The 12,144-nt window shown below is 39.5% G+C and overlaps 1 protein-coding gene across 1 annotated transcript in view; it reads left to right on the top strand.

The window, feature by feature from the left end:
* Nucleotides 1-4,689: 4,689 nt before the first annotated feature.
* matn4 (matrilin 4) overlaps nt 4,690-12,144 on the top strand; it is a 39,802-nt gene continuing 32,347 nt past the window's right edge. The window contains 2 exon segments of the mRNA XM_062997178.1: nt 4,690-4,777; nt 6,239-6,805. Coding sequence (XP_062853248.1) covers nt 4,690-4,777; nt 6,239-6,805 — 655 coding nt within the window.

The following is a 12,144-nucleotide window of genomic DNA, read 5'->3' as shown; positions in this document are numbered from 1 at the left end:
TGACACTGACATGGTGATGGTGTGTTAGAATGTGTTGTGCTGGTATGAGTGGATCAGACACAGCATCGCTGCTGGAGTTTTTTAAAATACTTTTTAATACTCACTGTCAACTCTATTAGACACTCCTACCTAGTCGGTCCACCTTGTAGACGTAAAGTCAGAGACGTTCGTTCATCTATTGCTGCTGTTTCAGTTGGTCATCTTCTAGACCTTCATAAGTGGTCACAGGACGCTGCCCACAGGGCGCTGTTGGCTGGATATTTTTGGTTGGTGGACTATTCTCAGTCCAGCAGTGACATCAGTTCGTCAGTACATCAGTACTTTGCTTTTCTCCCATCTTTCAAAAACAGACACAGGGTACATTTTTTGCTCTAAAATGCTCCTAGCTAAGTCTGACTGGGAAATTAAGTTAGTAAATATGTGAGTGTGTACCCTGCAGTTACCAAGATAAAGCTGTTCATCAAACCAATAAATTAATAAACAATTTACAGTATTTAAGTGAGTTTCAACACACAGTGACACAATCATGCAGCAGATAGTTTGGGTGCCTCACAGAAACATGAGCCCTGGAGCTTTGCACTTGAACCTGTTTTTTCTGTCATCATCCAAAAACATTTCATAATTTAGTATGTGGTGGTATAACAGCTTATGTCAAGTGCTAATAGCCTATGTATTATAAAATGTGTCATAACAGTTACTTGTACTAGTAACATTGCTGTTATAACACTGACATTAACTGTTATGATTAAGGCCCTACCTAATTCACTGCTGTAAAAATTGCGTCACGGACCGTGAAATGAGCCGTTTCCTGTGTAATATGCAATATGAGGTGGTCCTAGCAATCATACAGCAATTAAGTTAGTGTAACAGACCTTTCTGTGGTGTAGTGTGCTGGCAATGTTTGGTGTATGTGTTTACATGTTGAGTGCATTTTGTCCCTTTGGGGATTCCACAATCAATGTAAAAGTGTGCTTCTCTACACGTGATCCTCCCTTTGTAGTCTGTGCTGCGCCTCAAAAGAACAGGTATTATGCTCCCAATAGTTTGTCTATGTACAGTTTATTTCTTTCTTTATAAACGTAGCAATCAGTTACACAAAATGTCCAAGATGTCAAAGTCTAAAGCAGCTGAAAACACAACTTGGGTAACTGAGTTTGGAAAACTCCCAACCAATTATGAGGGGGGGGGGGGGGGGGGGGGGGGGGGGGGGGGGTCACTATAATGACCCTTATAGTCAACAACTGTTTTGTACATTTTAATGTGTCTCTGTGAGAGCTGGCTTAAGTCAGTATTTCTATTGCCCATGCCACCCATACTATTGTTTTGACCATGTTTTGGACATTTTACCATTTTTGTTTCATTATGTCTTTGGTAATGCTTGATATTTTTCATTCTGAACACTTAATTGCAAACTTGTATTATCTAGCATTTAATTGCATTACATTTTACTAATTGACAGTGTTAGACATTGTATAGGACATTATATAGGACTTTATTAAGATACTAATAAAGACGATAATGCTGGTCACGTGTTGTTGTATAAATTGCATATTTTACTGAATCACACATTCATATTGTGCCACTACAGTATATACCAACCCATTTCTGATAAAGTTGGGACATTTTGTAAACTGGAATACAAACTAGCCCTGTGATGAACTGGTATGTTTAAGATGTTTTCTACCTTTCGCCCAGTGAATCAGACCCACCACAACCTTGAATGGAATAAATTGGTAATAAAACAGACAATGATAAAATGAATGAATAGATAAATGCATGCATGAATGAATGAAAGATTTTAAAATAAAAAAATAAAAACTAGATTTTGTGATTTGGCAATTGTATTGAACATACTAAGAAAATATATTTTTTACCTTTTCACTGTCCAACTTAATTGTATTTTAAAATAAAACAATTTTAGTATGTGTTTGAGTGTGTCTGATGCCTGCAAAACACTCTAAAAAGTTGGGACAGAGGCTTGTTTACCAAGGCTTGTGTTACATAACTTTTCTTATTAATTACACTTTTTAATCAATAAAACTAATTTTAGATTGTATTTAGAGGCAAGCGTTTTGTGAGGTGCTTCCGAACCAGTGTGCCTATATTTATCACAGTAGCATGAGAGTTTCTCAGGCAGTGCAGTCTGAGGGCTCAAAGGTCACACACATTCAACAGCAGTGTAAGGCCTCGCCCAACAAGAACTGGGATTTCAATGGATTCCAGGAATCCTTATTGCATAATGTATGGTAGATGGTGAAAAACCTAAATTAATAGCAATTCTGCACTAAGAAATAATAAAAAAAAATAATTGTACAAAATACTGTAAAAAGACTTACAGTAAGTAAAAACAATAAGTATCTATGGTAAAACTGTAAGTGACAATTAGGGGAGGTGATGCTTGAATACACAAAACGTTCAAAATCTGTAACATCTAAGAGCAGCTTTCATTAAAAATTACAAATCTTGACCTGGATTTAGTGTCAATAATTTTGCTGTCCTGAGGTTTTCTGTATGACTAATAATGCTATTAACACAAATAATATTCTGGCAGACGTTTGAACCCTGCAAAAAATGTGGCCTCATGAATAAAATGTGCCTTTATACGTCCATGTGTGCTTCATTTCATGTTATCTTGACAGCAAGACCTCGTTTACAGGGGCTCTTTGTATTAGCCAGACACAGGGGAATGAGGTCTGGTGATGGTGAAAACCAGAGGAAGTACAAAGCAAATAGTTACACAACCTTTCATCTTCAAACAATGTACCTATACAGCAGTAGTTCCCAACTTTTTATCAGCAGGGCCTTTTTATAATTGTGTACACACAACCATTAATGCATAAAAATAATAAGCCTAGTTATAATAGTTCAGACGTGCAGGCGGCACCTCCATGTATTGTAGGCTGGAAGAAACCCTGATATAAATAAGCCACAGCTGAAGGTCTACGACAGTGAGTTACTGATTTAGAAAGTTTAACAAGGTGAAATGTATACATCACACTTTCTATTTCTACATTGAGTTGTCTTACTCATTAGGTCTATTATTACTAGGGCTGGGTATCGCCACTAATTTCCTGGATCGATTCGATTTAATTCACAAGGTCCCGATTCGATTCGATTTCCGATTCGATTCGATTCGATTTCGATTCAACACAGTTAGGCATATTTGAGTTACATTAACAGGTTTTGTTTAAATATGTAAAGATGTTCAGAGAACGAATGTGATAATTGTACAAAGAACACTCATTATTAAAAATATTTGTGTATTTTGTTTACATAAATAATTAATCCAAAACAGAAAACAGTAACATTCATTTTTTATTATTATTTTATATGTCTGACACGCTACAACATTGTAAATGTAATGTAAACATACACCTGGCTGTTGAACAGCTTATGCCAAGTTTACACTACACAACACTCTGATTAACACCTGGTCGCTGTAATGTTCACACTACACGACTGATCGGCGATGGGGGGTTTTACACTACACCATCTATCACCAGGGGGAATCACAGGCGAGCTTCTCTGGTCTCCAAAACCACGTTTTGTCACGAAAACACACGTGAGAAGTGATGAAAGGTTTAATGATACCACGTCCAAACATGCACATCAACAAGTAGCGAGAGATTAAAGTTTGTGCGCTGATGAAATAAATGAATCTGAGTGGATTTGGCAACACAAGCAGCATGGCTTGTTCTATAGTGAGTTGGAGGTTAATAAATATTTTGTTTTGTAGAGAACGATCAGGTCAGAAATACTGTAAAACTCGCGTGTGCTGATGTATTCTGATAGAAACTATATTGCGCTCCACCACCTGTTTACAACCTCTCCCCTGTGTTTCCCCTCGCTGTTTCTCACATTGATTGAGAGCCGAGTTTTGATCGCAGAGCGAACACCGAGTTCCTCCTGAATCCAGCACCGACCCGTCGCCGAGCGAAAATCAGTGCAAAAAGTTGTGTAGTGGTCATAACTTGAGCTTCTGCCATGCTAAACTGATGTGCAGGTCAGATCTCGTTGCATGAAAAAACACTGGCTGGTCACGCGAAATTAAAGGGGGTAACAGATTTCCGTGTGCACCGTAAAAAGAGGCGTATTTAAAAGATCGATCTCGCGTTTATATGAATCGATATCGGATCGTTCAAATAAAGATCGATTCCAATCGAAAAATCGATTTTATAAACCCACCCCTAATTATTACATCTTGACTTTAGCCTTTAAAGTTCTGGCAGACATATGTTATATTTAAGTCCTACAGACAATTGAGTTCATGCCAATATCTTACACAGACCATAATTTTTAGACCACATTCCGCAACACCTTTTCCACACCTGAAACAAGAACCAGTACTCTGTATATACTCTTGTTTTGGTGAACAGCATGCTTTTAGCAACACAACCCAGACATTGTTATTGACCTGTAATAACCTCGTACACCATTTGAACTAGCAGTCTGCTGACATGTTAGCAATATTAAAGTAAATAATTTTTCTTTATAAACTTCTATTTGGAAGTGCCACAGACTGCAGCATGCCATATGTTTACCATTGTCATTCCATGATGAGATCAGGTTGGAATGTAAGGCTGCCCCAAAAATACATGCTTTGGCATTGACACAAAATTCTTACATATATTTATTTATTTATTTTTGCTTTCCAACAGATACAAGACCAGATTGATTACAAGTCTGAGCATGAAGTGTCCAACAATATGGGGGTTGTTTGTGTGTGTCGGCTTTCTGCTGGCTTTGATGGATGTCACAGAAGCAAGGCCCAAAGCAGGTCATCCCAAATGCATTTATATTAATGTGTGTGTGTGTGTGTGCATAAAACTTTTTACAGTTGATATTCTGCATTTACATTTTTATATGACATCAAATTCTCAACTTAAAACCATGCTAGTCAGCCTAGGTAAATTTTTCAAATTTTTTGTCATGCATCATTACAGATTGATGACCAATCAGGCATAACATTATGACCTTCTTCTAATGTTGTGTTGGTCCCCCTTTTGCTGCCAAAACAGCCCTGACCTGTCGAGGCATGGACTCCACTAGACCACTATAACCAATATGTTAGCAGCAGATCCTATCGATTGGATTGAGATCTGGGGAATTTGGAGGCCAAGTCAACACCTCAAACTCGTTGTTGTGATCCTCAAACCATTTGTGAACCATTTTTTCTTTTTGAAAGGGGGGGGGGATTATCCTGCTGAAACAGGCCACAGCCATCAGGGAATACAGTTTCCATGAAAGGGTGTACATGGTCTGCAACAATGCTTAGGTTGGTGGTACGTGTCAAAGTAACATCCACATGGATGGTAGGACCCAAGGTTTCCCAGCAGAACATTGCCTTCTTCCCATAGTGCATCCTGGTGCCATGTGTTCTCCAGGTAAGCTACACACATGCACCCGGCCATCCACGTGATGTAAAAGTAAACGTGATTCATCAGACCAGGCCACCTTCTTCCATTGCTCCATGTTCCAGTTCCGATGCTCACGTGCCCATTGTTGGCATTTTGTGCGGTAGACATGGGTCAGCATGGGCACCCTGACTGGTCTGCGGCTATGCAGCCCCATACGCAGCAAACTGTGATGCACTGTGTATTCTGAGACCTTTCTATCAGAACCAGCATTAACTTCTTCAGCAATTTGAGCTACAGTAGCTCATCTGTTGGATCGGACCACACGGGCCAGCCTTCGCTCCCCACGTGCATCAATGAGCCCTGGCCACCCATGATCCTGTCAGCGGTTTACCACTGTTCCTTCCTTAGACCACTTTTGATAGATACTGACCACTGCAGACCGGGAACACCCCACAAGAGCTGCAGTTTTGGAGATGCTCTGACCCAGTCGTCTAGCCATCACAATTTAGCCCTTGTCAAACTCGCTTAGATCCTTACTCTTGCCCATTTTTCCTGCTTCTAACACATCAACTTTGAGGATAAAATGTTCACTTGCTGCCTAATATGTCCCACCCACTAACAGGTGCCGTGATGAAGAGATAATCAGTGTTATTCAGTTCACCTGTCAGTGGTCATAATGTTATGCCTAGTCGGTGTATAAATATTAATGGAAAATTCATCTGTTTAATTTAGTAGGATATTAATAGAAGTGTATGAGAGTGTATGAGAGACTTCCATATCTGCCGCTGTATTTGCTGCTGTAGCAATAGCTTTGTTAGAGCACTCACCTATCTAAGTCATCTTGTTTACTAAATGTTTTTTTTTGTCTTCTATTTACACAGCTGGAAATACAAGATGCAAATCTGGCCCAGTCGATCTGGTCTTCATCATTGATGGTTCACGCAGTGTTCGGCCACATGAGTTCGAGACGATGCTCAAATTCATGATTGACATCATCAAAGATCTGGATGTTGGGCCTAATGCTACCCATGTTGGTGTTGTTCAGTATTCCAGCCAAGTGCAAAACGTATTCTCCCTTAAACAGTTTACTGAGCACCAGCAGATGATTAAAGCCATTAGTGAGATCATCCCACTAGCACAGGGCACCATGACTGGACTGGCTATCCGTTATACAATGAATGTTGCATTCTCTATTGAGGAAGGAGCTCGGCCCAATGTGCCCCACGTGGCTGTAATTGTCACAGATGGCCGTCCACAGGACCGCGTGGCTGAGGTAGCTGCAGCTGCTCGAGATGCTGGAATCGAGATCTATGCCGTGGGTGTAGCCAGAGCTGACATGACGTCTCTGAGGGCCATGGCATCACCACCTTATGAGGATCATGTCTTCCATGTGGAGACCTTTGATCTCATTCACCAGTTTGGACTCAAGTTCCAAGACAAGCTTTGCAGTAAATCTCAGATTCTTTGCCATATTAAACAAATCTAGACTCTTGCCCAGGAAAACAGATTATTTTAGCTGGTTTTACTGCAACACAGTGGTAAAAGATGGGTTTCAACATCAAGTCATGCATTGCTTCATGTAGGTTAGAGTTAGCCAGGTACAGCCTTAAAGTGCTTCTGAACTCAATAGATCTTCAAAACCTCTAATTATTCTAATTATGTGAGTATTTTTCAGTCAGAAAAGACATTAAAGGGCAGAAAACACATTTCTTGGTTTAAAACAGGGACCTACCTAGTATAACATTTTATTTACATTCTTACTCAGTGAAATTTTACTATCTAAACTTCCCAATCATGTCTGATATTTATATAATTATTTAAGAATGACATGGTAAATAGCTTTGTGCTAACATCACCTAAAGTACATAAAACCACTGAATATTTTACAATTTGGCTATAATTAAATAAATAAACATACACTGTATTGCCAAAAGTATTCGCTCGTCTGCCTTTACACTCATATGAACTTGAGTGACATCCCATTCTTAATCCATAGGGTTTAATATAATGTCGGCCCACCCTTTGCAGCTCTAACAGCTTCAACTCTTCTGGGAAGGCTTTTCACAAGATTTAGGAGTGTGTTTCTGGGAATTTTTGACAATCCCTCCAGAAGCGAATTTGTGAGGTCAGACACTGATATTGGACGACAAGGCCTGGCTGGCAGTCTCCGCTCTAATTCATCCCAAAGGTGTTCTATTGGATTGAGGTCATAACTCAGTGCAGGCCAGTCAAGTTCTTCCACACCATCTTGTTCATCCATGTCTTTATGGACCTAGCTTTGTGCACTGGTGCGCAGTCATGTTGGAACAGGAAGGGGGCATCCCCAAACTGTTCCCACAAAGTTGGGCGCATGAAATTGTCCAAAATCTCTTGGTATGCTGAAGCATTAAGTGTTCCTTTCACTGGAACTAAGGGGCTGAGCCCAAATCCTGAAAAACAACTCCACACTATAATAACCCCTCCATCAAACTTTACACTTGGCACAATGCAGTCAGACAAGTACCTTTCTCCTGGCAACCACCAAACCCAGACTCGTCCACCGGATTGCCAGACAGAGAAGCATAATTTGTCACTCCAGAGAACAAGTCTCCACTGCTCTAGAGTCCAGTGGCATCGTGCTTCACACCACTGCATCCGACGCTTTGCATTGCGCTTGGTGATATAAGGCTTGGATGCAGCTGCTCAGCCATGGAAACCCATTCCATGAGGCTCTCTACGCACTGTTCTTAAGCTAATCCGAAGGCCACATGAAGTTTGGAGGTCTGTAGCGATTGACTCTGCAGAAAGTTGGCGACCTCTGCGCACTATGTGCCTCAGCATCCGCTGACCCCGCTCTGTCATTTTACGTGGCCTACCACTTTGTGGCTGAGTTGCTGTTCCCAATTGCTTCCACTTTGTTATAATACCGCTGACAGTTGACTGTGAAATATTTAGTAGCGAGGAAATTTCTCGACTGGCATTGTTGCACAGGTGGCATCCTATCACGGTACCACGCTGGAATTCACTGAGCTCCTGAGAGTGACCCATTCTTTCACAAATGTTTGTAGAAGCAGTCTGCATGCCTAGGTGTTTGGTTTTATACACCTGTGGCCATGGAAGTGATTGGAACACCTAAATTCAATTATTTGGATGGGTGAGTGAATATTTTGGCAATATAGTGTAGATATGATTGATTGGCACCCAGATTGATGCCTATGATGGATTGACGCCCAGTCCAGTGTATTCCGGCAAAGTATTTCTTGATAGATCTGGACCCAGCGTGACCCTGACCAGGGTAAAGCAGTTGATGAAATAAAAAAAATGGTTGATTATTCACAATAGATTGGCACCCTGTCCCTGACCCTGATATGGACAAAAGTATTGGGACACCACCTATAACTTTTTAATTTATGTGTTTCATTCACAATAATTGCTAACAGGTGTAATCAATTGTATAAAAGATATCTTATGTTTTTAACTTTGCATAAACTGTTTAAGGAATTACTGTTCCTGTTCCAGCATGACTGTGCCCATGTGCACAATGTAATGTCTATAAAGACATGAAGAAAATCTTGGCTTAAAGAAAATCCAGTGGTCTGCTCAGACCCCTGATCTCAGCCCCACTGTTTAGCTTGAACTGGAATATCTGGAATAATGAACTGAGGCTTTCTTGACCAACATCAGTGTCCAGCCATACAAGTGCTTTTTTGACTGAATGGGCACAAATTCCTACAGACACTTCAAAGTCTTGTGAGAAGCATTCTCAAAAGACTGGCTGTTGTTATAGCTAAAAGATCACATAGAGTTCATTTTATTTTTAAAAAAATGTTTTTGAAACGGGATGTCCAACAAACATGGTCAGGTGACAACTTTAGTCTATGTAGTGCATTTGTTAAATTTATATATCTAATAATATTTATAGACCCTGGTATTTTTAGCTAGGATTCTTTGTTAGCTGTGTTTTCTTAAACATCAAATATACAGGCTATTAATTTCTATAAATTATTTTATTGACTTTAAATAGTGAATTCAGAGACACTTTAATGTGTTATATTTACCACCTGCGTACATCAATATTTGTAGCTATGAACCAAACATAAGTTGTGATTGATTATAATTTCAAATACAGTGTTTTATATAATCTATATGATAGAAGGAAATGTCCACCCAAAACTAATTTAAATGGTCTTTACTAAAGTATTTATTATTCTTATTTCTGACCTCATGAAACCAAAAACACTAATTTTAAAGAGAAAAAATGAGGCCATTTAAACATGGAGGTGGCTTGGTGGGTAGCACTGTCACCTCACAGCAAGAAGGTCCTGTTTTTGATTCCTAGGTGGAGCAGTCTGGGTCATTGCATGTTACATGCAGTCAGGTTAATTGGAGCTGTTAAAATTGCCGTGTGTGTTTGCCCTGTGAAAGACCATTTTTTCCTACCTTTCATCCAGTGAATCGGACCCACCGCAACCCTGAAGGGAACAATGTGGTGGTAAATCAGACAATGAGTGAATGAATGAATTTAAACATGGCTTTAGACACCTTACATTACAGTGGCACAGAAGGTCGCTGCTGCTACAGCTACAGACTGTTCTAAAATGTTTTCTTGCTATTTAAAAATTACTTTTGAAATATTTTGCTAAAAGAAATCTATTGTTGAAACAGCAGAGATAAAAATTCTGAACAAGGGTGGCTTTAGTAAAGTTAAATAAGGGTGTAGTTTAATGTCGGTGTGAAGTCACTCAGTGTGGGTGCTAATGGTAAACTGTGCTGGCCCACATACTGAAGGGATGCAGGGTTTGAATCCTTAGAGGTGGGTGTCTGTATACAGACATGATTTTGACCAAATATTAGCCATTCTTTGTACAGGTAAAATAAGTTAACAAGTTTTAACCACTTTTGTTTTTGTAATTTAAAGTACTTTTAGTGCATATATCCACTTAAAATTACACGTTTTTGTACCAAAAATACTAACAGAAATGGTTATTATATATTTTTTTTATAAAACTGTTATTATTGGTACCTTCCTGCAAAGCTGCTGCTGGCAGTTGGCTGACAGCTGTGCTAATAATCAATTCCTTTTCATAGCTCTGAGCTTTAACCTTGATGCAAGTCTTAAAGGCAGACTTTAACAGACTTATAATGTCCTTCATGTGTAATGGGTCAATTACTTTCATCCAGTTCCTGGAAGTGTAGATCGACCCATTCTACTCTTAAACAAACTACAGTTACCAGAAGCTGGAGCGCTAATCAGCGCTAGCACTCAGCATCTGTAATCAGGAGTACTGAACTCTCCTTCGGTGCTGGTCCATTCTTAGTCAGTAGGGTAGTCTATTGGTGTGTGTTATTTCCTTGCCTTTTCCCATGCAAGATCACTTACCTCCAAACGCTCCTAAAGCTTTGTTTGGTTGTGCATGCTTCTGTGTTACAGAAAACATTGCTTGAGCAGTGAATCCTTTTCCTGAGTCGATTCCCTGAATCAGCTGTTGAATTTGATTTATCCCAGAGCTGGCTCACTATTCTGACTACCTCTCCTTTTTAGCTACTTTTTGACTGTTGTTGGTAGACTGTTGGACAGGCTTCAAAACATAAGGCTCTGGACGAGAACATCAGGGACTTAGGTCACATCCACCCCTTCTCATCTCCAGCCAGGGCTGTTTTTTTCTTTATTGAGCTGAAAGACAGTTTCCTGCATTCCTACATTGACTACCAGTGTCTAAACAAAATAACTGTTAAGGATTGTGATCCCCTGCCCCTCATTCGGTATTCAGGTCATTGCAGCAGGCATCCATCTTTAACAAGCTGGACCTGCACAAAGCATATAACCTTTTATGAATTCGGCAAGGGATAGAGTGGAGGGCTGCCTTTATTATGCCCACCAGCCACTGTGAGTACCAAGTGATGCCCTTCAGGCTCTTATTGTCATTCAACTATACACTGAAAGAGTACACAGAAAAACAAAATTACGTTGCATATGGCTTACTAGATTAAAAACACAGGAGCAAGAAAGAACACAAAGAGCTAAATAATTAAATAAGAATTTTAAGAGTAGAATATAGAATAACATTATAGAAATAAAACTTATATAAATAAAATCCGAAACAACTAAAACACTTAGGTATTGCACATGGATTCAGTATTGAACTGTATAGAATTCATGTATTTCCAGATATTGCACACAAATTCAGTTATAAAACTGTTGAATTAAACTGTCAAATTATGAATAGAATTGTACTTATTACAGTGACACACAGAATCAGTTTTGAAACTGTATAGAATTTATTACAGATACTGTACATTGATTAAATACAGGGGAACATGTGCAATATCTAAAATACAATTTTAAACTACAATTCTACTGTATACAGTCCGAACTTAAGAGTCTAATGGCAGAAGCTCTTAAGGATCATGGCAGTACTGCACCACACACTGCGATAAGCCGGTGGGCTTTCTTAACAGGTTTGCAGGGAACAGGTCAAATTATTAGCAACAAGCACCCTAAGGAACTTTTGTTTGCTGGACAATCTCTACAGCCATGCCACTTATGATGATTGGGGTATAAGTGGGCTGTTGCTTCTGAAGTGTATTACTATCTGCTTTTTTATGTTCAGGGCTAGATTCTTATTTTTACTTCAGCCCATAAAAGGTTCATCTCCTGTCTGTATGCCCCCTCCTTATCATCCTGACTAAGACCCACAATAGTTGTGTCATCTGCATACTTTATGATATGGTTTGTACTGAACCTGGCACAGCTGTCATGTGTCATCAGGGAAAATAAGAGGGGACTCACAGCACATCCCTGTGGAGA

The sequence above is a fragment of the Trichomycterus rosablanca genome, chromosome 6 (genome assembly GCF_030014385.1).
Source record: "Trichomycterus rosablanca isolate fTriRos1 chromosome 6, fTriRos1.hap1, whole genome shotgun sequence".
Classification (NCBI taxonomy): domain Eukaryota; kingdom Metazoa; phylum Chordata; class Actinopteri; order Siluriformes; family Trichomycteridae; genus Trichomycterus; species Trichomycterus rosablanca.
This window is presented reverse-complemented; position numbering and strand designations above follow the sequence as displayed.